Raw genomic sequence first — 26,152 nt, 5'->3', positions numbered from 1 at the left:
ATTTCATGAGAAATACACACGGTCGCCTTCGAGTAACAGTTTGTTTCCGACATTATTTGCTTTTTTTTTTCCGGAGCGGAACGCCATAAGTTTTTGCTAAACATAACTGTGTATCTATGTTATGGCTGCTTTGCATATCAAACATGTTAGATACGTAACTTATGTTTCGGTCGTCGACAAAAAAAGGAAGAAGTTATGTTTCGGTCCACTTTGATACGTCGTATCAATCATTAATTTGCATAATCCACACATTGTACTTAATTATACATGATGCATTTTGCATTCCGTTTTATTGAATATCTCACAGCTGGTTTTTGACAACTTTTATAGTTGTGTAAGCCTTAGCTTTCGTTGATACGCAAAGACTTTGCACCAAAGCATGATTTTTTCTTTTGAGTCCTAAACGCAAAACTTGAATTATAGATAGTTCAATAATACCATATTTGTCATGTGTCATCGTTATAACTTATATGCAGTCTCTGGTGGAAATTTTCTTACTCTCAAGCATTTCAGTTATTTTCCAACCTCTTGTTTTGGTCTTAAATCTGACGTGATATGATTGGATGACTACGAACTTAATCATGCACCTATCCACACCAGAGTGCTACTGACTCTTTGGCTAAGAATCTCCCTCTAAGCATCAAACCACTAAGAGATTACCACGTGTCACTGAAATCCAGTTCAGCTAAGCCATTCAAAAACTTTAGCAACGTGGCCAGTTATTGCACAGTAGTATTCTCCGGTGAATTACCAAATCACCCTTAATGTAACATTACAATAGACATAAAACATGAGATTAATATAAGGGTAACATCGTACTTTTCGTGACCATCATTCTTCTTCCCCGAGCCCGCCTGGCTTCTCCGTTTCTCTTCCATGAAAGCTCACAAACGGTTTTATCAGTTAACGCTTTTCTGAACAATGCACTTCTTCATAGTGCCGAATTCTTCGTCTTCATCTCCTTCTCCGGCAAATACTTCTTCATTCTCTCTATTGTTTCTCGCTCCTTCTCAAATTCCTGAGAATCTCTGTAAATTGCCGGCGAAGATCCATATCGGAACTCATGGAATCTCCGGTAAATCGTTTCTCACACATCCTACGTTCTCATCTAAGAACACGACTCTGTATGCAGTCGTCGACAGGTCTTCTTCAGGTGTATTTTCGTCACAAAATGAATCTGCCAATGGCGAAGGAGGGGAATCTAACACGGAGGGAGTATTAGTAGTTCGACGGCCGTCGTTGGAGAATTCCGATAAGGAATCTAGTGAGGAAGAGGGAAAAAAGTATCCAGCGAGGATTGATGCTGGTCTGAGTAATATAGCTAAGAAGATGCCGATGTTTGAGCCGGAGAGATCGGAGTCGTCATCGTCGACGTCCGCCGCCGCTGCTGCAAGTGCTCAAGAGAGGCCGCTTGCCGTGAATTTGGACTTATCTCTGTACAAAGCAAAGGTTTTGGCGAGGAATTTCAGATACAAAGACGCCGAGAAGATTCTGGAGAAGGTAACATCGCTTTCTTCTGCCGTTTGATCAGGATCATTCAGTATATGATCATGCAATTCTGATTGTTCCAACAGTCAATGCGTAGGATGAAATTAGAGAATGGTTCTCAGATTTTTAATGACTCTTTGTATAGTTTAGCTTCTTGATGAGTATCATCGAATCATCTGTAGATTTACCATTGAAAAGAGAAGTTAATGTAGACGTCTACTGAAACTAATCCTGCCATGTTTGGTTTTAAGTGCATAGCTTACTGGCCGGAGGATGGGAGACCGTACGTGGCATTGGGGAAGATACTAATCAAACAATCGAAGCTAGCAGAAGCTCGAATTGTGTATGAGAAAGGGTGTCAATCTACACAAGGAGAGAATGCATACATTTGGCAGGTGCTGCATGGCTTTTTATTTGATTTTGACATGAGTTCTGAAGGAATTTGCTTGATACACTTGAAGGCAATTTTTTGTTTCTCATGCATATCATGTACCTGTCTCCTTTGGAACAGTGTTGGGCTGTCCTGGAAAACAGGTTGGGAAATGTAAGAAGAGCCAGAGAGTTGTTTGATGCAGCCACGGTGGCTGACAAGAAGCATGTAGCAGCCTGGCATGGATGGGCAAACCTGGAGATAAAACAAGGAAATATTAGTAAAGCGAGGAATCTCCTAGCCAAAGGCCTCAAGTTCTGTGGCCGTAACGAGTATATCTACCAAACACTTGCCTTGTTGGAGGCCAAAGCTGCCCGGTATGAACAGGCAAGGTACCTGTTCAAGCAGGCCACCATATGCAATTCGAAGAGCTGTGCCAGTTGGTTGGTAAGTGTTTGCATCATCAGACATGTTTGTGATAAAAGCTAGGACTATGCCATTCCGTAAAGTTGCATCCTAGGATTAATCTTCTTAGATAATTTTGTTATAAGGGAATGCTACTCAGCTACTGCCATTTTAAATGAAACAAAATTCTGGCCTCCCCTGTCTTTTCCTGATCAGTCACAGGATTTAGTTTCTAAAGGTGGCTTGTATTTAGAGGTTAAAAAATGTTCTACATGAGCTTCTCTTTTCTTACTACATGTTCATTTTTATGAACAGGCATGGGCACAGTTGGAGATACAGCAGGAAAGATACCCAGCTGCTAGAAAGCTTTTTGAGGTAACTGCTACATCCTTTTTTCTATTTCCCATTCACAGTGAGGTCAACGTAGTGAAGGCCGTATATTCATCCCAGTAATGACTTAGTGGCTGTTAAGCAATTGAGCTACATATGAAAGTTTCAGGCTCTGATCGCGCATTTCTTTTTTTCACAGAAAGCTGTCCAGGCAAGCCCCAAGAATAGGTTTGCGTGGCACGTATGGGGGGTGTTTGAAGCTGGAGTAGGTAATGTTGAGCGTGGAAGAAAGCTCCTGAAGATAGGTCATGCGCTAAATCCTAGAGACCCTGTTCTCCTTCAGTCCCTTGGCTTACTGGAGTACAAGCATTCATCTGCTAATCTTGCCCGGGCTTTACTAAGGAGAGCATCAGAGGTTGATCCTAGACATCAACCTGTTTGGATTGTAAGTATACAAGATTCAAATTTGTTGCTTTTTACATGATCGATCTGCTCAAATAGTTTTGGTTTATACGTTTTCCTTAAGTTTGAGCTTTAGATTTTTGCTGATAGTTGTTTACTCCTTTTTATTGGTTTTAAGTTGTAAATAAACTTAAACATTTACTTAGTAGACCTTGGTTTTACCCAGTTCTATCTAGCTAGCAAATTCAAGAGTCTTTATAATCGTGTATGGAAAGGGAAAATGAAATGATTGGTGAAAGTGTATTCCGGTTTAGGCTTGGGGTTGGATGGAATGGAAAGAAGGAAACACAACAACAGCTAGAGAACTTTACCTAAGAGCTCTCTCCATTGATGCAAATACCGAAAGTGCTGCTCGTTGTCTACAGGTATAACTAATAAATTCTTTCATTTGCAACTTTGTGGTCCTCTCAGCGAATGAACTTAAAGATTGTAAACACGAGGGAATAAGACTTATAAGCCAAAAACTTGCTGAATTATAAATTAGCTGGCAAGTTTGCTAAAACATTAGCATATTATTTGGAGGATGCTGAAACAAATTCTTTGTCTCTACAGGCGTGGGGAGTTCTCGAGCAGAGTGCAGGAAACTTATCAGCAGCTAGAAGATTATTTCGATCTTCACTGAACATCAACTCACAAAGCTACGTTACGTGGATGACATGGGCACAACTAGAGGAAGATCAAGGAGACTCCGAACGTGCTGAAGAAATCCGTAACCTCTATTTCCAACAAGTAAGCTCTTGTGCACATTCTTGACTTCTTGCAGGATCTTCTAGTAGAGTTTATATTAATCAGCTCTTCATTGCAAAACAGCGTACCGAGGTTGTTGATGATGCTTCGTGGGTCACAGGATTCTTGGATATCATTGACCCGGCTTTAGACACTGTTAAAAGGCTCTTGAACTTTGGTCAAAACAATGATAACAACAGGTTAACTACTACTCTTAGAAACATGAATGGAACCAAAGATAGCCAATCCAATCAGCAACCCGAGAGCTCAGTGGGACGCGAGGACACTGAAACTGGGAGCGGATTTAACCTCGATGCATTTTTACGCGAGAAGCTCTCGTTGGATCCTACGAAGCTGGACGTTAACCTTGATTCTAAGAAGTTAGATAGATTCACTAGAGGGAGAATAAATGGTGCTTGAAAAAATATGAGGGGATATTTATTGAGGCAGTGTAAAGATGAAGGGTCAAATGTATAATAATTTTGAAGAATTATAAGGTAGCAAATTGTTAGGGAAAATCACATTTTAAATCTTTAAAGTGGCACTGTTTAAAACTTTAAACCTCGATATATTTTCACTAGCACTATAAACCTCCAAATTAATTTTACTAACATTTTAAACCACCAAATTAAATTTTCTGTTTGTGTCGCCCTAAAAAATAACGGAATAGTAACTCCGTCAACGGAAAAATTAATCCTGTCAACAAAAAAGTAAAACGTATATTTTCTTTATAAAAATAAAGTAAAACGTGTTTACAAAAAAAAATCATTAGTACCACTTCCTATAATCGTTGTCTAACGTTTTAAAAATTCAATATCCTCAAATCAATTTGGGATTTAGGATTTCTATGTTTGAAGAACAAGAACATAAGTGTAATATGAATCCAAACAAAACATTGCACATGGGCTAAGAATACAAAATCCTCTCCGATTTGATTTTCATTATATGAATCCAAAGTCAATCGCTCAATATATGATTTTTAATGAATCGATACCACAAAACCACTCTCTCACTCTTCTTCTTCTATTCTGGGTTTGGATTTCACTTCTTCAATTTCACTCTCTCACTCTTCTTCTTGTATTTTGGCTTTTGATTTAGAATTGTAACTCGATTTGGGGATTTTGCTTTTTTTGGGACAAACAGAAAAATGACAATTTTTTTAAATACGTTTTATATTTTGACGTTTAAAAAGAAAGAAACATATTTTACTTTTCCGTTGACGGGGTTAAATTTTTCGTTGACGGAGTTACTATTCCGTTATCTTTTAGTGCGACACAAACAAAAAACTTAACTTGGAGGTTTAAAATGTTAGTAAAATTAATATGAAGGTATATAGTGCTAGTGAAAATATATCGAGGTTTAAAGTGCTATCTAGTATTACTTTGAATGTTAAAAATGAGATTTTCCCCAAATTGTTATAAGTTTAAAAAAGTTTTTGGAAGATTCTCACTTATTGGGTGACGAATTGATTTCGAGGAAAATTGTCTATTTCATTTTATTTTTTAAAATTAAATTCCCCGCGAAAGCACAAAAGTACTGAATTCCTCCTGATAAACCCCGGCAATTTCAGTAACGTCAAATCTAGGGTTTTGAATTGGGCATTCGAGCTCCGATGGGGGATTCAAACGGAGCATCGCTCATTGAAATTGATGACCAGGAAGAAGTAGAAGATCCATTTCTGGCTTTCATCGACTACGCCAGAACTATAATTTCACCGGAAGAAGACGAAGATGAGAAGGACGAGAGCAAGAGGGATCCCAGCGAAGCCATGACTGAGGCAGGTGGTCCCGGTTGGGGCTGGGTCGCCTCGCGTATTCTGAAAACCTGTACCGCTTATTCGAGCGGTGTCACTGCCGCAATTCTGTTGTCTGATCTCTCTCAGGTAATGCTATCTCACTCATACTTCGATTTTGATCAGTGTATTGCTTTGGCTTTGTTATTGAGCCTGTTAATGTGGTGATTGTGTACTCGATTCTGGATGTTTTATCCGCTTAATCTTGAATGTTTCTTGTTGTAGGCATGGCATGAGCAAAACAAACCAGGAATGTCAAAGAAGAAGCCGGAACTCATAGATCAGTTGAAGAAGAGTCACAGAAGAAGAAGACTCGCTAATACTGTCACAATAGACTCGATTTATGAGAAGAACTTTTTGTCCATGAACAGCGTTTTGGAAGCTGTTATTATCAATGCTGATGTTCTTCCTGGTAATTAACAAATCCTGACAGCATTTTCATTGCCACTTCCATACTATGCCAAGTTGGTGGTTTATTCATTTAAACATAAATACTTTTTCAGGTACAAACATATTCATGCTTACACTAGGGGATTTTTGGAGCTCCAACACCATTGATCTCTATCTACATCGCAGGTATGCTTATTGAATAGAGATCAATTATCATCATCTCGGATTGAGATAAGTTTGACTGCTTGTTTATGATGTTTGTATATAGATTCTTATAAGCATAGCATCTAATGCCTCTTGTGTAGGTATTATGAGTTGGTGGAAACACCAAATGGGATTCTTCGGAAAGGCAGAGAGGTTTTGATCACTGGATGCTACCTTCGTACCGCGAGAGAAGGATTCGGCACTCCACGGTTACTTCCAACAGAGTATCTTGTCGTATTACTAGATGAGGTTTGGTTCTTGACAATCTTTTGAAAGAGAAATTAGAGCTGCAGTATTGGGTTTGCATGTAGTTAGTTCTAACACATCACATTTTTTATATGAAATTTCAAACACTGCAGGACCAAGATGATGATGCAATCCTCATAGCAGCTCAATTTTTTTCCGATACTTTCTCATCTGTTTCTCTTGATTCTTTCAACGATGGAACTTCATACTCTCTGTATGCTAGGTAAGCGAGTAAGTGGGTGTGATATCACTTAATACCGGTCTTGGTAAAAGTAACTTACTATTCATATTCCTAGTTGCAAACACGTTCCAGAAACTTCAAACACTAGTACATTGATCAAAGTTATCAGATCAAAACCTTTTGGAAGTAATGAGTATCATTCCAAGTGTTGTGATTTCATAGTAAAATTGTAGAAATATGCGTAAAGTACCCCATAACAAGAGTATATGTTTTGAGAAATTGAGTGGTTACCATGACTTAACTTCTATTGCTGTTATTTCTGAAGTAATATTTCATTTTCCCTTCTTGGTTTGAGAGCAGGATTGAATCTATAGGTCCTCTGGAATCTGAACTCACGTTTAGTACTGCACATAGAAGGCAAATTTCACTTGTAGATGGTGATGGCGATAGGTTGAAATTTATCTTGTGGGGAGAGCAAGTCATTGTGGCAAACCTTTTAAGGTAAGCTCCTGGCTGGGTGCTTCTACCTTACATTTTTCTACCAACCCCTTCTTACTGATTCATTTTCAGTGTGGGAAGTTTTCTTGGGCTTGAGAGGCCTTATATTTCTAGTCTCGAAGAGAGTGCAATGGAAGGAAAGGATGAGTTCTGCCTTGAATATGGTAGCGCAACACATCTCTATCTAGTGCCATCAACCTTACAAGAGGAACGGGTAGATGAAGTTTTTTTGTTGCTCCTTTTTTTCAGGTTCAGCTTTTTGCATTGATTTTTGATGTCACCAATGTGGAGTGATTTGTTTTTCTCTTCAGGTTTGTGTAGCATTGTCACAACATCAGTGTCAAGGATCTAAACTGCTTGGTTCAGTCGGAGTTTCGCAGGTGACATTGCCTCGTGACGCCGATGGGTCTATAGACTTCAGTAATTATCCTTTTCGGGTGAGTAGAAGTTAAGATACCATTTTATTCAAGCATGATAGTAACTGATGGTTATGGTAATTGATATTTGTAAAGTTGTCAGAGGCTAATGTCATGGTTGGGATGTTTGTATGGAAGTGTGACAGTATCTTTTAAATGTATATCAATTAATCATGAGACTAGTTGGTGGCTTATCTTTCTCCCTTTGTTTAGAAATCCGGTAATAGGGTAGGTTCTTCCACAATTCCGTGTTAATGGGTTCCCACTGAATCTAGGTTCATATCATTACAAATCCTATTCATGTGTTTATTGGTTTTTCTTTTCATAGCACCAAAATGCATTCATATGTCTTACATCTTTTGCTTGTATATGACTTGTGCACACAATATCATCTCTGTTTGAAATTCACAGCCTTGTAGGTCTAGCAACTTAGGGAAAGAAACCAATGCTTGAAGAGATTATATATTATTCAGATCATACGTAAAGCCTGCTCTAGCTATTATTTGAGAATCTATTTCTTAGCTGTATCTGCTAATATTCCTCTCCTTGGTTGAAGTTCTGCAGACGATAATAACGGACATTCGCGACAAAACCACTGGCATCAGTCTTTATGGGGTTGTCACAGACATTTCATGTGATCCAAATGCAACAGGAGTGGTCTATTCTTTGAAGATTGAGGACACAACTGGAGCAATATGGGCTAAGCTCCATTTTACCAATTACTGGTATAAAAGTGTTTCATGAAACGACTTCTGAGCAGCAATTGAAAGCCTGGAATATTCTGTTTAATGAGCTGTTTATGTTTATGGTTTCCAGGTCGGTGGGAAGGTTAGGGCTTGGTCATGTCGTGTACGTGTCTGGGTTATCGTGCAAAATCACAAAAGAGAATTAGTAAGCCGTCTCTCTTGCTTTGAAACTGATAGCTATGTGCCTATGCTCATGCATCACTACTGGGAAACTGATTTAGCTCAAACATGAATTGAATACTTATCAATAAGTATCAGTAGCCAGTAGGTATTGGTTTATTGCTTTAGCTTAATAAACATTAATGGAATTCTTGTTTTTGGTTGAGCAGTCTTGAGGTGTTATGGCATGAAAAGGACGAGAAAGCTACATTCGTGAACCTTAGCTGCTTGCCTGCATTTCTGACCTCTTCTTGCCTTCACAAAATCTCTACTCTCTCCCAAATTTCAAAACAGAGAAAACCTGCAATAAACGTATGTCTCACTTTCTAAATGATTTGCAGAGCTTTATGTGTTATTTCATTTGTACACCTCACTCATTCATGTGTTATTTGGGACAGATTTGTCGGATTAAGCTGGATAAGATCGACCAATGCCATAACATTAACACTAGATTAGCTCATAGCCTTTGCGGCCATTTCATAGACGAAGAATCATCATCATCATCATCATCATCATCACTGCATTGCAGTTTCTGCCGAGTAAGCTGCAACAATAACACAGGATCAGAAGTAGTGAGAACATTCCACATAACGATAACACTTGCAGACGAGGAAACCAGACTATACGCGTGGTGTACTGGTCAGTCCGCAGCAGCTATACTTCAGATATCTCCTGATGAATTCTATGACCTCCCTGAGGTAACAAAACAAATCATTCATATATGATTTGGTTATAAAAGTAGTTAAATTATGGCGGTAAAATGAATGAATAAAAGAAGCAATGTAAAATTGGTGCAGGATGATCGGCTAATGTATCCGTCATTGGAGAACGAGTGGTTTCTAGTGACCTTAGCAAACAGCGGTAGCCGGAATTCGGGTCCCGGTCATGAGACGGAGGCCACTTGCTGGGAAATCACACGCGCTCTCAAGATTTAAAAGCTACCTACCTATTTTTAATTTTCTTTTTTCTTAAAAATGATTAGTTGAAAAAAACAGAATCTGACCGTGTTAAAATATTAAATTAGTGGGGAGACTGTCTGGATAAAGAACGTGAATGTCTGTTTTGTCTTTTTTTTTTTTTTTTTGCTTTGGTCCGTGTTGAAAAAATGGGTGGGCCCAGACTCCACCCTTATCTTGTCCGTTAGATTTGCGCATCCACTGTTTTTGTGAGCTGTTTTAATTCTAAGGCTGCGATCGGTCGTGGACTCCATCCAACGGTCAGGATGTTTTTAGATCGTTAGACAGCGTTACAGTGAATAATTCTAATTATCAATCGTTGATTTCAATCTCCATTTAGTCTATAGTCCTTCCTCACAAGAAACTATTTGTCTTCGAGAGAGAGAGAGAGAGAGAGAGTTATGGCGGAGAGTGGTGGACGGAGGATCGGAGTGGCGGTGGATTTCTCGGAGTGTAGCAAGAAGGCTCTGAGCTGGGCGATAGATAACGTGGTTCGCGACGGAGATCATCTAATCCTAATCACCATCGCTAACGATATGAATTACGAGGAAGGCGAGATGCAGCTCTGGGAGACTGTTGGATCACGTACCTTCTTAATCTCTCTCTCTCTCACAAACTCCTTTTTCCCCTTATATTGTTTTCCTGAAAACGTGATAGAGAAGTAGTGTGCGATCGCTGATGATGTATATATGATTCTTCGCTTTGTCTGATCTTGCAAACCTGTATTGAAGGAACCTGACCTTACTCATGCATCGTTTGATCTACAATTTGATTCTCTGTGATTTGCTTGTTTAAATTTGGAAAGAATCTATTTCAAGTAGTAGTTGATCGTGTTTTGCTCATGGACATGGTCATCTTAATTCTTTCTCAAGTTTATGGTTTGAATTCCTACAAATGATCTTGTTGTTGTTTGACTCTGGTTTCTTGATTGTAACTCTTCAGCTTTTATTCCTCTGAGTGAATTCTCTGATGCTGCTGTGATGAAGAAGTATGCAGTGAAGCCAGATGCTGAAACTCTTGACATTGTCAACACTGCCGCTAGGAAGAAAACGGTAATGGTTCTTCTTATGTCCCTCGTTTGAAAGAATAATGCATAAAACCTGTCCGCAACTTTAAACACTTTTATGCTTAGAGAGTTATACTTTACTAATAAGGTTCACATAAGTTATGTGACATAACAACACCTGAATTTGAATATCAAGATTTTGATTCCAAAAGGTGGTGATCTTCCACTTGCGGATAGTTTATGAATACGCATCAGTAAAGAGTACCCATAACTTGTACCAAACAATTGTCTATCTCTTCTGGTGTTCTAGAAAAAATTAATTTGAGGAGTGGTGGGACTATACTCTATTGAATAACCTGTAATTGTACTGATATAGAATATGTTACACACCTATCATAGTATTATTCAGAAGTTCTTTGAATGCTTAATGTTGCATTGTGAGCTGTGTGACCAAGAAAAAAACATTGTCAACTCAATTCATATGAATGAGACTTTCTTTACAACAAGTGTTTGGTTTTGTGTTAAACGATGATACAACTATTGTGAAACATGTGCAGGTTACAGTAGTGATGAAGATATATTGGGGAGATCCTCGTGAGAAGATTTGTGCAGCAGCTGAACAGATTCCTCTCTCAAGCCTTGTGATGGGTAACAGAGGCCTTGGTGGTCTTAAGAGGATGATTATGGGAAGTGTAAGCAACCATGTGGTCAACAACGTTGCATGCCCTGTGACCGTTGTCAAGGCTCACACCTGAGTTTGCTCGGGGAACTCTAAATAACACCACCGTATATTCTGTGATTTGTGTTTGTGGTCGAAATTTGTATTGTTAACTGTTGTGTGACTGGGGTATTGTTCATCTGTATGGGTAAAAACACTTCACCTTCTAATAAATACAGACTCTTGTGAGTTTTGGAAAAAACTCCAATCATGTCAATGTGTTTTTTTTTTTTTTTTTTTTTTAAATCATTATGATTCAATTCGAGCATGCTTTCACTTGTCAATGCCAAAGGAAACGATAGATAGATTTGCATAACAATCTTAAAACAAAGTTCAGGACATTAGTAGTTCTACAGAAAATACAAGCTAAAGAGTTTCAGGGAAATTAACAAATACACATAAAACAGAACAAATGTCTCCATAGATAAGAAAGCACAAGACACTTAATATTCATTCCTCAATCGATCATGTAGTGATCAATCTCATCTCTGGTCTTCTTGGAGGTAAGAAGGACAAACTCGAAGGGTTTGATGAGCTTGAAGGTGCATTTGTCACCAACCATTAAAGGATACTCTCTTGCCAATTTTGAGTATCCACCTGAGAAGATTGTCCTAATCTCCCTCACCAAGCAGAGCACCTTCCATGAACCAATCCCATTCGGGTGACGAACCGTGAAAAACTTAGACTTATTCGGGATATGATCATCCACAAAATGTTTTGGGATTGCCTGAAATATGAAAACCAGAGACTATCATTATCACAAATACAGAGACTGTGTTCTTCTTTTGGTTCTGTCTTTTGATTTGAATCTTACCAGGAACTTGAGGTATGATTTCCTTATGGTGATTTTGAATTCTGGAACACCATTCAGCACTTCTTTGCTCTTACTCTTGCTCTTGCTCTTCTTCTTCTTCTTGGATGTATTGTAACCCTCAGCTTTCTTCTTCCTAGCTTTGAGCTCACTTCTTCGAGAAGATTCACCTGTTTCCACACCATTCTTCACTTTCTTTCTCTCCATCTTCTTCTTGGATGATTTGGATTCCTCAGTCTTCCTCTTTCTAACTACGAACTCAGCTCGTCCCGCGGATTCATCAGTTTCCTCTTCCTTCTTCACATCTTTGAAGCTACTCTCTCCTTCTTTCTTGATCCCACCTGTATTCATCATCAAAGTAAGAGAATTAGTCTTCTTCTTTCTCCATCTTCTCTGTTTCATAAAGCATTAAAAGCACAGAGGCTTACTAGAAGAATCCATTGTCTGGAATTTTCGAGGTGTGAGCATCTCTACACCATTCTGCTCGTAGATGTTGACATGAAAGACCATATTTCCTCTGTGAGTGAAGGTAATGAACTCGTTTTCTCCTAAAGCATTGTCACTCACAAACTGATCCCATCCACGCCTCTCAATGTAGTAGTATCTCGGGTTCTTGGAGATTTCTAGATGCCATGTCTTTCCCCATTGCGCTCTTATCACCATCTTGTAAGAGAAGTCTTTCCTTGAGAGTCTACTTATGAAGCTGTAAGAAAACGCTCTCTGGTTTGAACAAAACAATGAAGAGTGTTAACAAATAGTTAAAAAAACTTTATGTCTCAAGCACTTGAAAGCAAAAGTTTCAATCTTTCACCTCTAGTCATCAAACCTACCATCAAGAAATCGATAAAAGCAAAGAGAAAGATCTGGCCATAGAGACAGAGAAGCAACAAACTTTATGTTCTTGAGGGACAGAGAAGAAAAGAGTGAACAAAAGAAGACACTTCCTTAATATGGAAAGCAGTGGAAAGATTCAACCTTTCATTAAACACATACAACCAAATGATTCTACCTTCTAAACAAAGCTAGCAAGATTAAACTCTTAAAGCACAGAGAACCTAAAGATTTAACAGTTGAGGCCCATAAAAAATCAGAGAAAGAACAGACTCAACGTTTCATACACGTAGAACAAAGACAACTAGAAGATTCTACCATACAAAGCTAACAAGATTTAACTTTTAAAACACAGTGAACTCAAAGATTCAGCCCTTGAGACCCACAAAACACAGAGAGAAACAACAGATTCAACGTTTCAGACATGGAGAACATAAAGATTCAGAGATTTTAACAGATATAACCTTTCATTTAACAAAGAAAACCAAAAGATTCTACCATTTAACAAAGCTAACAAGATTTTAACTTTTCAAACACAGAGAACCTAAAGATTCAACCCTTGAAACCCATTAAACAACAAAGAAAGAGAACGTAAAAGATTCAGAGGAAAAACAGATGCAACCTTTAAAACAAAGAGAACCAAAAGATGAAACCGTAAACTTGAAACCCATTTTTGAACACAAAGAACAAAAAGATTCCACTTTTCAAACAGAGTAATATCAAGAACAAAGTTTACCATGCATTCAGAAGATAGATCTGAACTCTGAAAAATCTTGAAAAAGCTCAACATCTTCCGTTCTTCTATAATTTTATCAAAACCAATGTTCCTTCTCCTACCCATCTCTCTTCCTTCTTCTATCTCACTCAGAAACTCTCCTTCAACTTTCTAGTACTTCTTTGTCTCTCTCTCTATCCCTATATCTCTCTCTCTCTGGTGTTATAAATGGGCAAAAGTGAGTGTATCCAAATATTTATGCTTCTTTTCATTAAAAACGAGACAAGGTTATAATTGTGAAAAAAGCAGTCGCATATAAATCAATGTGTTTATTTTTCTTATAGTAATATACAGATGAAACAATAGCTGTTATAGACTGACTTCAAAGACACGCAAAAGCAGTGTTTGCTAGTTTTAGTACCTGAGGATCCCTGAGCAATAAGGACTGATTGACTTCAAACTTGCTTCTTTTGTGTCTTGTTTTTTGCCACAATCACTATTATTATTTTCATTTCGTATTTATATTATACGATCAACTTCATTTATTAAATTTGAACCTTCGGTAACTTTTTCTCTTTTTTTTTTAACGTTGTATAGCAGTCAAAGGTCAAAGTTGATAACTTTTTCTAAACTGAAAAGTAAAAAACTAAGGTACAAGATGAGATCACATTGTCTATCACACCAAATGAATGTGTCTGATTTATAAAGAAAATACACCAAATTAATCGGTCTCTGTAATTTATAATGAAAATACACACAAATATACACCAAAGGACTCACTACATGTGTATGCATATATGATCAACACTTCTTATATTGTTAAACTTGTGAATCTTGACCATGAAATCTACTGGTTTTGAAAAATTTGGAAACTTGATGCTTATCTCAAAACATAAAAACATTTAAGACATCATGTACTCAAAATGAGAAATATTAAAGAACATATTGGAGGTAATCAACTTCTATTAACAAAAGCATCAGTGTACTGATAAAAGGTCGTCAGTGTTTAATTCCAAAATACATATTGTTAACTTCGTCACAAGCTATAGAATCTATCAACTAAGTTGCAAGACAATGTCACACACAATTATTTACCCCATTATGCACTTTAATCATATTTATAAATATTAAACAACACAACCCTATTTTCCCAATAGCAGCAGCATTGACTATCCTTCATCCATCAACTTTGACTTTTACCGTCTGGTTTGGTTTGGATCGACGTATGTTCATCAGAGTTCAAGACTGATCCATAAACCCAGCACCATAACCAGTTGATCTTATGAACTTCTTCAGAAGAAGAACTACGATAGCGATTATGAGCCCAACCGCCGCCCACGTGAAGAGTCTGTCATCGACGGGCTTCTGTGCCGTTCTTCTGGCCATCGTTTGCTCACCACTTACAGAAGCTTTGGCTGCAACCTCAACTGCTGTTAACGCTGCTGCAGCGGGAACCACATTAGCTACTGTATTGACTGCTTCAGCTGTCTCTTCTATGATTTGATCATCAACTATGGTTTCTGTTGTAGAGATGGACTGCTCCTCCACTACTGTTATGGATTCCTGTGGCTCAGCTTGGGAGTGAGCCTCTGATATGGTGGAAGATGTTTGGTTACATTCCAGAGGAAGAGGGTTTGGAACAATGGTTGCTTTGCTAAGGATGTAGTGATGAATCTGCGCTTGTTAAAAGGTCATGGTTACTATAGTTGTTCCTAATATTGAACATGAATCAGAGGTAGGAAACTCAAGTATATCAAAATACATGAAGAAAGGGTCAAGAGTTTAAACCAAAAGGCGATTGTTAACACTACTTTTGTCTAAGAACAATAATAATCGGTAAAATGGTGTTATTCCTTTAGTTAAGGACTTAAATTTTACTGTATGCAGACAATAACCGCTGTGATTGCTGTTAAATAAAGCAGAGACGCTAAGAGCAAACACTTAATCTTACCCGCTAGAGATATGCAAGCTTAATATATTCTGATGCCATTTTGACCAACAGCTATTCCTATGGTTTATAATGAAGAAATGATATAGCCGTACACAACAGGTTCAGTAAAAATCTCTGAGCGATCTCTCCAAATTCATATTTTTCAGAATATTATGCATAGTGGTTCAACATTTAAAGGGTGTCTCAGTGGGGAACTATACCTCATCAATAATTTTTTGCCGTTCAGGAGAGCCATACTTGGGTGGTGTCTCACGAGATTTAATGGCTAGTGTACGTCTCTCCTCCTTTGGATAATCTACTGAGCCCAGTGCTCCATTAGGACTTGTTGGCATGAATGCAATCAGAGCCACCAAAGCAGTCCGAACTGCAAAGAAAAAAGCTTAATCATAAGAAGAAAGAGCTGATATATAGTCAAACCTTGTGTATATTACAAGTGTCGAGTAGTCTTTTAGGAAACAACAAAAAAGTTCAGATATAAGGTCTCTTGAGACATGTTGTTGGTGGTAGGAACAAGAAAATATAAAGTATACACATCCATGAATATACCACTCCATGAAGGTTGCCAATGCTCAGGGTGGTAATTTGAAATGCTCAAGCAAATCTTGGTATTGGTTTCAAAGCGACCATTAGGCTGAAACAAAAGTACAGAGATTCATTAGCTACACATACTCTACTATTTCATTGGCAACATGTGTGTGTTTTATATGTGAAAGAAGAGTAAGATCCTTACGGTCAATAACATGAATGAAGGAGGTTTGAAAGGGTAATCTGCAGGCAGCTGAATTCTCCCATGATAAATCCCGCCCTCGAATTCAGTGTCACCTGGACCTCGGATGGCGAATTGCCACTCAAAGATATTCTCCTGAAGTTAAAAATAGATAAGAGTAATCACGTAAACTATTTGGTATCACACAAAAACTTGTAAAAAAACAGCTAATAACATTAATTGTTTTATTGAAACGAAGAACTAGTATGCAGCTGAAGTGGATAAAGGAATGGGTCATAATCTTCCTCAATTGACTCAGTTATTCCAATAAAAAAAAACCCAATAGAAAGATCCAAACTTCATCTGTTGCACGAGTGTTCAAAGTAGAGAGACTTAGTAAATTCAGTGTATACATGCAGATATCGATCCTCCCTGATCATGATCGCCTAAATCAAACACCATCACTCTTGACAGATACAAAATTACAACACAACACAGCACAACGCAAGGCTTAGAATTTCATTCTAGCTACATAACAGATCGAGCAGATTTTCAAAATTTTCAATTTCGAATTTCAGATAACCCAATCTCGAATTTAAAACACAACGAAGATTGAAAAAAAAACAAAGAGAGAAGAAAAATGAAAGTATAGATTCAATCAAAAATTCCCGATCTCAAAAGCTCGAATCATCGGAGATGTTACCTCAAGAGGAAGAGACATAAAATCATCAGAGGGATTTGCTTGCATCTCCTTAACCTCCTGCAAAATCCTCTTCACCGCCGGATTCTTCCGGTTATACCTCTCATCCGCCATCTTATCCCCGCCAGAGCTTACCGGAAATGCAATCCGCCGCCGCAGTCCGCTCGGCCCGATTCGTCTTTAACAGAAAATAATAAATACACAAATTAGAAATTCACGCAGCTTTGGGGAGGTCATTATTTACTAGGCTGATAAAATACAACACAGAAAATAATTCGAAAACATTTTCCACGTCACACTCTTTAACTACGGATACGTGACGTGAGAGAGCTTCTGAGTCATCAGGCATCTTAACGGTTCAAAGTTTGCCACGTAATCTTCGAATTTTAAAAGCGTGTCTTTTCGGCCGTCGATTTGGAAGAATCATTAAGCAATTGTGGCGAGACTTTAAGAGGCCTTGGGCCATTACTTTAAAGCCCAATAAAACGTGCACGTAACAGACAACAGAAAGACGACTCTTGAGAGAAAAGGAAGAAGCAGCAATTTCAATGGAGAAGAAACCGGAGAAGAGAGGAATGATCGACACGTGGATTGATAAGCACCGTTCGATCTATACGGCGGCTACACGTCATGCTTTTGTCGTCATGCTTTTGTCGTCTCGATTCGCGACGGATCCGTTGATCTCTCGTCCTTCAGAACTTGGCTGGTACTACTGATGAAAACAAAGCAATTCTGAAAGCAGAAATCTCTTACTCGATGAATTTAAAAAGGTGGTGTTTTTGTTGCAGGGGCAAGATTATCTGTTCGTGAGGGGATTTGTGCCGTTTGTAGCGAGTGTGTTGATCAAAGCTTGCAAAGATTCCGGCGAGAGTTCCGATATGGAAGTGGTGCTTGGTGGTTTGGCGTCGTTGAATGATGAAATTGAATGGTTTAAAAAAGAAGGAACGAAATGGGATGTTGATTTCTCGACCGTTGTGCCTCAAAATGCTAATCAAGAATATCGCAGGTATTGATTTCATATTTGTTGATGTTAATAGATTTGTTGTCACACTCGAAATTGAAATTACAAACAAGCAATAAAGCAGAATTTTTGGTTTATTCAGGTTTTTGGAAGCTCTGATGAGTAGTGAGGTGAAGTATCCAGTGATTATGACAGCTTTCTGGGCAATTGAAGCAGTGTATCAAGAGAGCTTTGCTCATTGTTTAGAAGACGGGAACAAAACTCCGGTGGAGCTTACCGGAGCTTGTCATCGGTGGGGGAATGACGGGTTTAAACAGTATTGTTTGTCTGTCAAGAACATTGCTGAACGTTGTTTGGAGAATGCATCCGGAGAGGTGCTCGTTGAAGCTGAAGATGTGCTTGTACGAGTTCTTGAACACGAGGTCGCCTTCTGGGAGATGAGCCGTGGAGGACAGTAACTAATGTTTGGCTTTGAGTTTCTCATTTCCTCTATATTCCAATGAGAAACAAGTTTCAATCTTTATATTTGGTGAAACACAAGTTGAGATTATGATTTCATAACATGACTAATAGCTCCTCATACGGATTTGTCACTGACTGGGGTAGAAGGTTGTTCCCATCATTCCACATATTACACTTACTGGTTAACTACATCAACGCCCTAAAACTCTTAAGAACTCATCAAAACATAGGTAGATGATTGAACAATTGACCGAAATGCTCTCTATTCTCTCCAGCGATGACCACAATTCGGGTTGCAGCAGACAAAGAACAGTGTCATTCCTTCTTCGCCTCTAGCCGTAGCCTGCACATTCACAGGCGGTGTTCAGAATTTGAGCATACGTTTTGGGGGAACAAACAGTGAAGATATAGCATTACCAAGTTAGTTAACTAAATAATGGAGCTTAAGATAGTTATACCTGGAAGAAGACGGCCTCGCTATGCTGACACTTAGCGCAACGCACAGCCTTGGTTCGGGGAAGAGTTGGGTCAGAAGCCACGTCAGTTAGGATCTGAGTTCGCTCACTTACAGAGTGATGAACCTCGTTTCTGTACACACAGCTGTTATCAGCTACTTCCTGCAAGTCAGTGCCCCAAAAAGTATAAATTCTGAGATGAGGACAACAAACCCACTTACATGATCTAATCTCTAAATTTGTAACAACAAGGATGAAAATGCAGCTTTAAAATGTCAATAAACTACTCAGATTGTGTAATCAATACGCTAATTCATTCCGTAAGCTAAAAGAGGCCCTTCAAGTATGCATATAACTCTCATGAACCCAACACACAAAGACAAATAGAGAGGTTGGTGAAACTAAGGAACCCCAATTGGGAACTAGGAGCATTAAAGGAGATAAAATCAGGATATGGTTTTACTTAAGTCTCTTAATTGCTACTAAGTCCCACTCACAATTTTGTGCACTACAGTCAACACTAAAAACCCTAATTTTTCCACACAAAAAAGTACAAATGACCAAAAGCTATACCTGGTGATCACAATTACGGCAAGCGTAGAGCAGGATCTTCTGCTCCTTGTCCTCCTTAGGATACAGAATGTTGTTACTGAACCAAAATCAAACACAAACAACAATGCAATTAAAGAAGGACCCATAAACAAAATTCGAATAAAGGTAGGAGCTTTATGCGAATTGACACCTTATAAACCATGGATGATTCAAACGAGGAAGAAAGACATCATAAGTAAACAACAAAAACTCAAAATTTCATGCAAATTTCGAAACTTTGAAAAAACCTAGACGAGCAGAGGTGCAATTCCAGAAACTAGGAGCAGGTTTAGCATAGAGAGCTCTTACCATTCACGGCAAAATTTCATAGTACTCATCTTAGCTGAATCTCTTGAGAGAATTAGGTTCCAAAACTGAATCACAGTCTCAGAGAAATCTGGCGGGCTCGTTTTGGTTAATACGAGGAAAATAATGCGATCGTCGTTCTAATAACAGAGTCGTGATCTTCTGACGTAATTTCACGGGTTTTCTTGGGCTTTTGTAAAGCTTATTGGGCTTGACTCCATAATGACATTTCCGTTTAATAGAAGTTTTTTTTTTTTTTTTTTCCGGCGTTTAATAGAAGTTTTATTTGACCACTATATGAAACAAAAAAAAACATGTAATAAACTGTATTATAAGATTAAACAGTATATATTGAGTGAAATATCATCCATATACAATAATCTCATATTGCAAGGAAAAAAAAAATGGGATCTCTAGTAGAACTTATGGCTTTCTTAGTCATGACTATTTGTATTAATGTAACAATATCTCGAGCCCAAAATGATATCATCAGTCCATCATCCGGTTTCCACAACCCAAGAACAACAGTGGTGATATATAATGATCTTGGTGGTCATCTGCCATTGCGATATCATTGTAAATCAAAACAAGATGATCTTGGAGACCGGACTATGGCGGTAAATGGAACGTGGTCATTTGAATTTAGACCCAGTATTTTTGGAAGAACTTTATTTTTTTGCGGTTTTAGATGGGATAATGAGTTGCATTGGTTCGATATCTACACACAGAAGAGAGACAAAGAATTCACCAAGTTTGGATGTAGAAGATGCGAATGGAAGATACACAAAGATGGACCTTGCAAACTTAACAAAAACACTAAAATGTTTGATGTTTGTCTTCCTTGGAATTCTCAATTGTCTGAAAACAATTAACATGTCTATGTCTAGTTGTCTACTTCTATTTGTCTAATAAAAAATTAATAAAAACCGTAACATTACGTTTATTTAACTGCCAGAGAACATTTAAACGAACTTATTTTGCTTTGCTTCGAACGCACATGATATATAGCCGTAATGAGATTTCCTTTAATATATCATTTTTATTGACTACATAAATTATATAACATATCAAAATAAATGATGAGAAATAGCTTTATATCAACCATGATAAGATTTCCTTTTATACATAAGTTTTACTTTGACTCATATTATTCAAAACATTTAAGTGCATTTACCTAAGTAACTGAGTCAACAAAAAAAAGCTTGTTAGGGAAACATAATCTTTGGTATTATAAATACAATAAAGTATTGAGTGAAAGAGTCCATATTCAATATACTTTCATATTGCAAGAAAAAACAGAAACAACATGGGTTCTCTAGCGGAACTTGTAGCTCTCATAATCATAATGTGTACAAGTGTAACAATGTCCCTCGCTCAAAACCCCATGGCTTCACCAAAGATTGAGAACCCAAATACAACAGTGGTGATCTATAACGATCTTGAAGGTTCTTGGCCAATGTCATACCATTGTGTGTCAAGAGACGTTGATTTTGGAATTCGGCGTATGCCATCAGGTGGATCGTGGTCATTTGAATTTAGACCCAGTGTTTCTGGAGATACTAAATTCATTTGCAGTTTTGCTTGGAGACTAGCGTATCGTTATTTTCGTATCTACATACAAGAAAGAGACCAAGAATCTGCAGTGTTTGGATGCAAAAGATGCGAATGGAAGATACGCGAAGATGGACCTTGCAAACTTAACAAAAAAACTGGAATGTTTGATCTTTGTCCTCCTTGGGATTCTCAATTGTCTGAAAACAATTAAAATTGCTGCTCTGTATCTACCTCTGTTTATCTAACAGTAAATTAATAAAATAAAATATTTGTTTTTTGAAGTTGACGTATAACGTTTTTTTGGTTTTTTATTCGGTGTACTTATTATAAATAAAAAATCATGCATATCGGAATAAGATGGTTGTGATGTTGATCACGTATAAGCATATTGTTGGCATGCGATACATTCGTTCGTGTAGTTGTTTCTAAACTTAAAATGTATGGTCATGTATTCTTTTATATGTCGTATAACTGGGTTGAGTATATTTTTTTCAAGCGTGAAATGGTTACTAGGCATTTCATAAACCATTTAATTGTGAAAATCTGCTTCATCACCATTCAATTTTTAAAAAAATTAATTTTCTTACAATATGAATATGGGCAACTAGTTATTAAAGTGATTTGATTTTAAGTTTGTTACAAAATGAAAAACCAAATACCCAAAAAACTAATTTAAATTTTAATATTCATAGAAGAAAAAAAAGGCTACGGGGTCTGTTGACCCAATGGGCTTTAGACTTAAACCAGGTTTGAGAAAATGAAAGAAAAGTCGTAAATGCCACGTGTACAAAAAAAACGAACAAACAAACCGGGGGCTTTGAAATCTCCGCCTCCGTTGTTGGCTATTTACACTCACTCTGTCTCCGCCGGTTGATTTCTCATCTGCTTCTTCCTCTGTTAGATCTCTCTCCCTCTCTCTCTCTGTCTCTGTCTTATACAATGCAATCAGCTATGGCGCTTTCGTTTTCCCAGACGTCGTTTACAAGACCAAACCACGTACTTGGATCAACTGGTTCCGTTTTTTCTACGCCTACAAGTCTCCGGTTCTGCGGACTCCGGCGGGAAGCGTTTGGTTTCTCTCCATCGAATCAGTTGGCTTTGAACAGTGACCGAATTCAATTTCCAAGTAGGAAATCATTCCAAGTCTCTGCTTCTGCTTCGAGTAATGGTAACGGCGCTCCGCCTAAATCTTTCGATTACGATTTGATCATCATCGGAGCTGGAGTTGGTGGCCACGGAGCTGCTTTGCACGCTGTTGAAAAGGTTTTGAAATTTCTTGTGAATTGCTTAAACATGATTTGTGAATGTTTTTTATTTCATTTTTGAAATAAGAAGATTTGCTCTGCTTATATATTTATGGAAACATTGGCGATTTTGTTTGTGTTAGGGACTTAAAACTGCCATTATAGAAGGAGATGTTGTTGGAGGGACTTGTGTTAACAGAGGATGTGTACCTTCTAAAGCTCTTCTTGCTGTTAGTGGTCGCATGCGGGAACTTCAGAACGAACATCACATGAAGTCTTTTGGTCTCCAGGTAATTATCAACTTATGTGTTCTTTATAAAGTCTGTCTTTGGTGTGAAATGGTTGTAGAAGATCAAGTTTGATGCCAATGATCTGGACTTTCACTATCTTATGTTTTTTTTGTTTTCCAGGTTTCAGCTGCTGGGTATGATCGTCAGGGTGTGGCAGACCATGCTAATAATCTGGCTACCAAAATACGAAACAATCTGACCAATTCAATGAAGGCACTTGGTGTTGACATATTGACTGGATTTGGCAGTGTTCTGGTCAGTACGTGCTTTTCTTTCACTTTGACTAACTGTAGACAGGAACATGATACATTTTTGTTGATTGGTGATCCTAAATCTTTTAAGTTTTGTATTTCTGCAGGGTCCACAAAAGGTTAAATATGGGAAGGACAATATTATCACTGCAAAAGATATAATCATTGCCACTGGATCTGTGCCGTTTGTCCCTAAAGGAATTGAAGTTGATGGTACGTTTCTTGTTTTGACCGTAGAGTTGTTTAGGGAGCAGGCAGACTTGATTATTCCTTGAATGTTTACATTTTGGTGTTGCAGGAAAGACTGTAATCACCAGTGACCATGCTTTGAAATTGGAGTCTGTCCCTGAGTGGATTGCAATTGTAGGAAGTGGATATATTGGTCTTGAGTTCAGTGATGTTTACACGGCACTTGGAAGTGAGGTAACGTGATACATGATGTTCGTCGAAATTGTTATAACTGCAACTTAGCAATGTTCTCTATTTTCTAGTCTTTGTTTGGTGCCTTAGTGTACTGAGCTTCTTGTTGTACAAATAGTAGTAACACAGGTTTTTGAATACCAATTTATTGGTTTCTGGATCTAAATTGAAAAATGAGCCATTTCCATGTTATGGTTTGTTAGGTTTGCCCTACCTTACAACAATAGTTAGTGACCGAAAGTTGGAATCTTTTTTGCAGGTAACTTTTATTGAAGCACTGGATCAGCTAATGCCTGGATTTGATCCTGAGATCAGTAAGCTAGCTCAGAGGGTTTTGATAAATCCAAGAAAGATTGACTATCATACTGGAGTCTTTGCAACCAAAGTGAGCCTGTTAAAGAATTCTTTCTAAAAAACTCTTTTCTTTCTTTATGCAGTATGTCCCATGTATTCATCTGTTAAACTTAATTTTTTCTTGTTCAGATTACTCCAGCAAAGGATGGGAAACCAGTTTTGATTGAGCTTATTGATGCCAAAACCAAGGAACCTAAGGATACCTTGGAGGTAACCAAATCTCATATTTAATACTTACTAAGTACTCTTGCCTGAATTGGGAAGATATGTGCCGTTGGTAGTGGGTCCTTAGAGGTCTCGTTTTTCACTTATTTTGCTTTTCGCTGCAGTATTAACCACATTGTTACTCTTCCCACAGAAATATAAGTATACACAATATGACATAAGTAGATTAGTAAAGCTTCTTATTTTCTGAATTATTGTGGCCTTTTCCTTCCCAAAAAGAATAGAAATAGTCACGTCTTTTGGCTGTTTCATTTCATTTTACTATGTGATTTTCTGCGCTGAAAGTGTGAATTTGTTTGCCTTCTCCAGGTAGATGCTGCTCTTATTGCTACTGGAAGAGCTCCATTCACCAATGGACTTGGCTTGGAAAATGTATGAGATGACACCAAATCCCACCTTTTAGTATTGTCATTTTGGTTACCAGAGAAGATTTAGTCGTCAGAAAATTAACCTTGAAGCTGTCATCTCAACGCAGGTCAATGTTGTGACGCAGAGAGGTTTCATACCAGTTGATGAGCGAATGCGTGTGATCGATGGAAATGGGACTCTGGTCGGTTTTATTTGCATATACATACCTTTTTCTTATCAGCAATTCTTTCTATATGCTAAATTTTATTTTACTTGATAGGTTCCGAACTTGTACTGCATTGGTGATGCCAATGGTAAATTGATGCTTGCACATGCAGCCAGTGCCCAAGGAATTTCTGGTAAATTGCTTATCAATAGGCTACTAATAATGCTGTATATATTTTCCATTTTTTCAAGGGCCTTGTATTAAACTCTTGCTCTTACTCTGTGGCTAGTGGTCGAGCAAGTCACCGGTAGAGATCATGTGCTTAATCATCTTAGCATACCAGCTGCTTGCTTCACTCATCCTGAAATCAGCATGGTGGGATTGACAGAGGTAATTCTAGATCCTAGTGCACTTAGTGCTTTTGTAGTGAAGAGGGCCAAAAAGAAAAATGTTATGAGCAATATGATTTTAGTAATCCCTCATGTTTTGACATAATTTCCGCAATTGTCAGCCTCAAGCGAAAGAAAAAGGCGAGAAGGAAGGATTTAAAGTTAGTGTTGTCAAGACAAGTTTCAAGGCTAACACAAAGGCCCTAGCTGAAAATGAAGGAGAAGGAATAGCAAAGGTGGGAGAAGCAAAGTTGTTGATTATTTATGGTTCATGAAAGAACAAAGAAATCTCATTGCTTTCATTATGCAGATGATATACCGACCTGACAACGGTGAAATCCTAGGAGTTCATATATTTGGACTGCATGCAGCTGACCTTATCCATGAAGCTTCTAATGCGATTGCTCTAGGAACACGCATTCAGGTAGGATTTGTGATACTCTAGCAGTCTAGCTGCTTATTTCCCTGGTTACTATTGGATTTAGCTCCTAGCCTTTATTGATATTTGATAATATCCTACAGGGAAATCGAGTCATAGACAAAGTACCATAGGTGTTGAAACTACTAAACGCATTATTTGTATCTATTTCTTGATCCCCTGCATGGTTTACTGGTATCTCTGCAGGACATAAAATTGGCAGTTCATGCACATCCAACACTGTCTGAGGTTCTCGACGAACTGTTCAAAGCAGCCAAGGTAAAGCAAAACAGTCTACAAGCTTTTTACAAAACTCACACACACACACTCATGCCGTTGATCAGAGAGACCCCCGTTGATCAGAGAGACCCTTTATTGTTAACTACAATCAATAGATTTAAATCCTCTACTAAAAAGCAAAAGAATCGTTACACTTTAAGTTCAATTTTTCAGGTTGAAAGTCATGCTACGACAAGGACAGTAAGTGAAAAAGTGGTTGTATGATAAGAAACCAAAAACTTATTGAAGGGGAGTAACATCTTGAAGAAAGAAAATTTGTGCTTGTACTTTAGGGAGATGCAAAGATAAAGCTAAACACGAACCAGGAAGATCAGAGAGGAGGAGATGATGGGAAGCAACCTTCAGTAAGTGAAGACTTGAAAGATATATCTACAAAGCCTTCTTCTTTCTTTGAGAATATTTACGTTGGAGTCTTGTCTCTGCTTTCACGTATATTTGTTTAATTGGTCCATGGTTTCGATTAGTGGAGATTGTGCTTCTGATTATTGTATGTTTGTTTGAAGTGAGAAAATAATAAATGGTTTTGGAAGATTATTCTCTTTTTAGTTTTTACTAGTAAAGTCACTGTCTGGGTCTGGCCTAGTTTAGACTACGAATGTTCATCAGATTCA

The 26,152-nt window shown here is 38.0% G+C and overlaps 10 protein-coding genes across 11 annotated transcripts; 7 read left to right on the top strand and 3 right to left on the bottom strand.

Annotated features, from left to right (window-relative positions):
* Positions 1–828: 828 nt before the first annotated feature.
* Positions 829–4,342, top strand: LOC9321251 (protein high chlorophyll fluorescent 107). The gene is made up of 8 exons (XM_021033465.1): positions 829–1,500; positions 1,740–1,883; positions 2,000–2,305; positions 2,579–2,638; positions 2,793–3,038; positions 3,310–3,420; positions 3,608–3,784; positions 3,866–4,342. Exons 1-8 carry the CDS (start codon positions 922–924, stop codon positions 4,199–4,201), a joined length of 1,959 nt encoding a protein of 652 aa, XP_020889124.1. The 5' UTR covers positions 829–921; the 3' UTR covers positions 4,202–4,342.
* An 859-nt stretch (positions 4,343–5,201) lies between these two features.
* LOC9321250 lies at positions 5,202–9,548 on the top strand. The gene is made up of 13 exons (XM_021033462.1): positions 5,202–5,663; positions 5,799–5,985; positions 6,077–6,149; positions 6,269–6,416; positions 6,527–6,636; positions 6,955–7,095; positions 7,165–7,306; positions 7,404–7,529; positions 8,073–8,233; positions 8,325–8,399; positions 8,584–8,725; positions 8,812–9,111; positions 9,211–9,548. The coding sequence occupies exons 1-13, from the start codon at positions 5,394–5,396 to the stop codon at positions 9,346–9,348; spliced, it is 2,013 nt and encodes a 670-aa protein (XP_020889121.1). The 5' UTR covers positions 5,202–5,393; the 3' UTR covers positions 9,349–9,548.
* Positions 9,549–9,717: 169 nt separating this feature from the next.
* LOC9319105 (universal stress protein PHOS32) lies at positions 9,718–11,317 on the top strand. The gene is made up of 3 exons (XM_002885137.2): positions 9,718–9,954; positions 10,312–10,421; positions 10,933–11,317. The coding sequence occupies exons 1-3, from the start codon at positions 9,771–9,773 to the stop codon at positions 11,128–11,130; spliced, it is 492 nt and encodes a 163-aa protein (XP_002885183.1). The 5' UTR covers positions 9,718–9,770; the 3' UTR covers positions 11,131–11,317.
* Positions 11,318–11,377: 60 nt separating this feature from the next.
* On the bottom strand, positions 11,378–14,040 carry LOC9319104 (B3 domain-containing protein At3g17010). 2 transcript variants are annotated; one of them, XM_021033534.1, is made up of 4 exons: positions 13,472–14,040; positions 12,360–12,624; positions 11,908–12,245; positions 11,378–11,820 (listed from the first exon to the last, which is right to left on the bottom strand). In XM_021033534.1, exons 1-4 carry the CDS (start codon positions 13,574–13,576, stop codon positions 11,551–11,553), a joined length of 978 nt encoding a protein of 325 aa, XP_020889193.1. In that variant the 5' UTR covers positions 13,577–14,040; the 3' UTR covers positions 11,378–11,550. The 2 variants fall into 2 exon arrangements, with proteins under 2 accessions (XP_020889193.1, XP_020889192.1); XM_021033533.1 differs by having other exon boundaries at positions 12,333–12,624; positions 13,472–14,020.
* Positions 14,041–14,395: 355 nt separating this feature from the next.
* LOC9321249 (ubiquitin-conjugating enzyme E2 32) lies at positions 14,396–17,051 on the bottom strand. Its single transcript, XM_021033538.1, has 5 exons — positions 16,811–17,051; positions 16,132–16,263; positions 15,948–16,032; positions 15,602–15,765; positions 14,396–15,124 (listed from the first exon to the last, which is right to left on the bottom strand). Exons 1-5 carry the CDS (start codon positions 16,919–16,921, stop codon positions 14,690–14,692), a joined length of 927 nt encoding a protein of 308 aa, XP_020889197.1. The 5' UTR covers positions 16,922–17,051; the 3' UTR covers positions 14,396–14,689.
* A 270-nt stretch (positions 17,052–17,321) lies between these two features.
* LOC9319103 (bifunctional TENA-E protein) lies at positions 17,322–18,361 on the top strand. The gene is given in 4 exon segments (XM_021033555.1): positions 17,322–17,445; positions 17,448–17,513; positions 17,596–17,813; positions 17,911–18,361. Coding segments are annotated over 4 exon segments (690 nt in total). The 5' UTR covers positions 17,322–17,355; the 3' UTR covers positions 18,227–18,361.
* Positions 18,299–19,735, bottom strand: LOC9321248 (DNA-directed RNA polymerases II, IV and V subunit 9A). Its single transcript, XM_002882990.2, has 4 exons — positions 19,586–19,735; positions 19,259–19,334; positions 18,689–18,847; positions 18,299–18,573 (listed from the first exon to the last, which is right to left on the bottom strand). Exons 1-4 carry the CDS (start codon positions 19,612–19,614, stop codon positions 18,493–18,495), a joined length of 345 nt encoding a protein of 114 aa, XP_002883036.1. The 5' UTR covers positions 19,615–19,735; the 3' UTR covers positions 18,299–18,492.
* Positions 19,736–19,943: 208 nt separating this feature from the next.
* On the top strand, positions 19,944–20,479 carry LOC9321247 (S-protein homolog 2). The gene has a single exon (XM_002885135.2). The coding sequence runs from the start codon at positions 19,987–19,989 to the stop codon at positions 20,452–20,454; it is 468 nt and encodes a 155-aa protein (XP_002885181.2). The 5' UTR covers positions 19,944–19,986; the 3' UTR covers positions 20,455–20,479.
* A 394-nt stretch (positions 20,480–20,873) lies between these two features.
* Positions 20,874–21,365, top strand: LOC9321246 (S-protein homolog 2). Its single transcript, XM_021033575.1, has one exon. It carries the CDS (start codon positions 20,889–20,891, stop codon positions 21,345–21,347), a length of 459 nt encoding a protein of 152 aa, XP_020889234.1. The 5' UTR covers positions 20,874–20,888; the 3' UTR covers positions 21,348–21,365.
* A 562-nt stretch (positions 21,366–21,927) lies between these two features.
* LOC9319102 (dihydrolipoyl dehydrogenase 1, chloroplastic) lies at positions 21,928–26,075 on the top strand. The gene is made up of 16 exons (XM_021033467.1): positions 21,928–22,399; positions 22,524–22,670; positions 22,791–22,925; positions 23,029–23,134; positions 23,220–23,344; positions 23,601–23,726; positions 23,825–23,905; positions 24,230–24,292; positions 24,396–24,470; positions 24,549–24,627; positions 24,724–24,824; positions 24,946–25,059; positions 25,134–25,247; positions 25,449–25,520; positions 25,695–25,721; positions 25,814–26,075. The coding sequence occupies exons 1-16, from the start codon at positions 22,076–22,078 to the stop codon at positions 25,982–25,984; spliced, it is 1,860 nt and encodes a 619-aa protein (XP_020889126.1). The 5' UTR covers positions 21,928–22,075; the 3' UTR covers positions 25,985–26,075.
* Positions 26,076–26,152: the final 77 nt, after the last annotated feature.

The sequence above is a fragment of the Arabidopsis lyrata genome (genome assembly GCF_000004255.2).
Source record: "Arabidopsis lyrata subsp. lyrata unplaced genomic scaffold ARALYscaffold_3, whole genome shotgun sequence".
NCBI classification, from domain to species: Eukaryota; Viridiplantae; Streptophyta; class Magnoliopsida; order Brassicales; family Brassicaceae; genus Arabidopsis; species Arabidopsis lyrata.
The sequence above is the reverse complement of the archived record's forward strand: the minus strand, read 5'-3'. Positions and strand labels throughout refer to the sequence as shown.

What these genes read in the sequence shown, in the direction of transcription:
- LOC9321247 (XM_002885135.2), top strand. Translation starts at nt 19,987, where the DNA reads ATGGGATCTCTAGTAGAACTTATGGCTTTCTTAGTCATGACTATTTGT.
- LOC9321248 (XM_002882990.2), bottom strand. Translation starts at nt 19,614, where the DNA reads ATGAGTACTATGAAATTTTGCCGTGAATG. An exon ending in ATGAAATTTTGCCGTGAATG is followed by an intron (nt 19,335 to 19,585) that starts GTAAGAGCTCTC and finishes ATTTTGGTTCAG; the next exon opens with TAACAACATTCTGTATCCTA. An exon ending in GCGAGGCCGTCTTCTTCCAG is followed by an intron (nt 18,574 to 18,688) that starts GTATAACTATCT and finishes GTGAATGTGCAG; the next exon opens with GCTACGGCTAGAGGCGAAGA.
- LOC9321246 (XM_021033575.1), top strand. Translation starts at nt 20,889, where the DNA reads ATGGGTTCTCTAGCGGAACTTGTAGCTCTCATAATCATAATGTGTACA.
- LOC9321250 (XM_021033462.1), top strand. Translation starts at nt 5,394, where the DNA reads ATGGGGGATTCAAACGGAGCATCGCTCATTGAAATTGATGACCAGGAA. An exon ending in TTGTCGTATTACTAGATGAG is followed by an intron (nt 6,417 to 6,526) that starts GTTTGGTTCTTG and finishes CAAACACTGCAG; the next exon opens with GACCAAGATGATGATGCAAT. An exon ending in TCAGTAATTATCCTTTTCGG is followed by an intron (nt 7,530 to 8,072) that starts GTGAGTAGAAGT and finishes GAAGTTCTGCAG; the next exon opens with ACGATAATAACGGACATTCG.
- LOC9319105 (XM_002885137.2), top strand. Translation starts at nt 9,771, where the DNA reads ATGGCGGAGAGTGGTGGACGGAGGATCGGAGTGGCGGTGGATTTCTCG. An exon ending in CTGGGAGACTGTTGGATCAC is followed by an intron (nt 9,955 to 10,311) that starts GTACCTTCTTAA and finishes GTAACTCTTCAG; the next exon opens with CTTTTATTCCTCTGAGTGAA. An exon ending in CTGCCGCTAGGAAGAAAACG is followed by an intron (nt 10,422 to 10,932) that starts GTAATGGTTCTT and finishes AAACATGTGCAG; the next exon opens with GTTACAGTAGTGATGAAGAT.
- LOC9319104 (XM_021033533.1), bottom strand. Translation starts at nt 13,576, where the DNA reads ATGGGTAGGAGAAGGAACATTGGTTTTGATAAAATTATAGAAGAACGG. An exon ending in ATCTATCTTCTGAATGCATG is followed by an intron (nt 12,625 to 13,471) that starts GTAAACTTTGTT and finishes TGTTCAAACCAG; the next exon opens with AGAGCGTTTTCTTACAGCTT. An exon ending in AATCATACCTCAAGTTCCTG is followed by an intron (nt 11,821 to 11,907) that starts GTAAGATTCAAA and finishes TTCATATTTCAG; the next exon opens with GCAATCCCAAAACATTTTGT.
- LOC9321249 (XM_021033538.1), bottom strand. Translation starts at nt 16,921, where the DNA reads ATGGCGGATGAGAGGTATAACCGGAAGAATCCGGCGGTGAAGAGGATT. An exon ending in CTTCATTCATGTTATTGACC is followed by an intron (nt 16,033 to 16,131) that starts GTAAGGATCTTA and finishes CTTTTGTTTCAG; the next exon opens with CCTAATGGTCGCTTTGAAAC. An exon ending in GGCAAAAAATTATTGATGAG is followed by an intron (nt 15,125 to 15,601) that starts GTATAGTTCCCC and finishes TAACAAGCGCAG; the next exon opens with ATTCATCACTACATCCTTAG.
- LOC9321251 (XM_021033465.1), top strand. Translation starts at nt 922, where the DNA reads ATGCACTTCTTCATAGTGCCGAATTCTTCGTCTTCATCTCCTTCTCCG. An exon ending in AGAGCTGTGCCAGTTGGTTG is followed by an intron (nt 2,306 to 2,578) that starts GTAAGTGTTTGC and finishes TTTTATGAACAG; the next exon opens with GCATGGGCACAGTTGGAGAT. An exon ending in GTAACCTCTATTTCCAACAA is followed by an intron (nt 3,785 to 3,865) that starts GTAAGCTCTTGT and finishes ATTGCAAAACAG; the next exon opens with CGTACCGAGGTTGTTGATGA.
- LOC9319102 (XM_021033467.1), top strand. Translation starts at nt 22,076, where the DNA reads ATGCAATCAGCTATGGCGCTTTCGTTTTCCCAGACGTCGTTTACAAGA. An exon ending in GCATGGTGGGATTGACAGAG is followed by an intron (nt 24,825 to 24,945) that starts GTAATTCTAGAT and finishes CGCAATTGTCAG; the next exon opens with CCTCAAGCGAAAGAAAAAGG. An exon ending in GTCATGCTACGACAAGGACA is followed by an intron (nt 25,722 to 25,813) that starts GTAAGTGAAAAA and finishes CTTGTACTTTAG; the next exon opens with GGAGATGCAAAGATAAAGCT.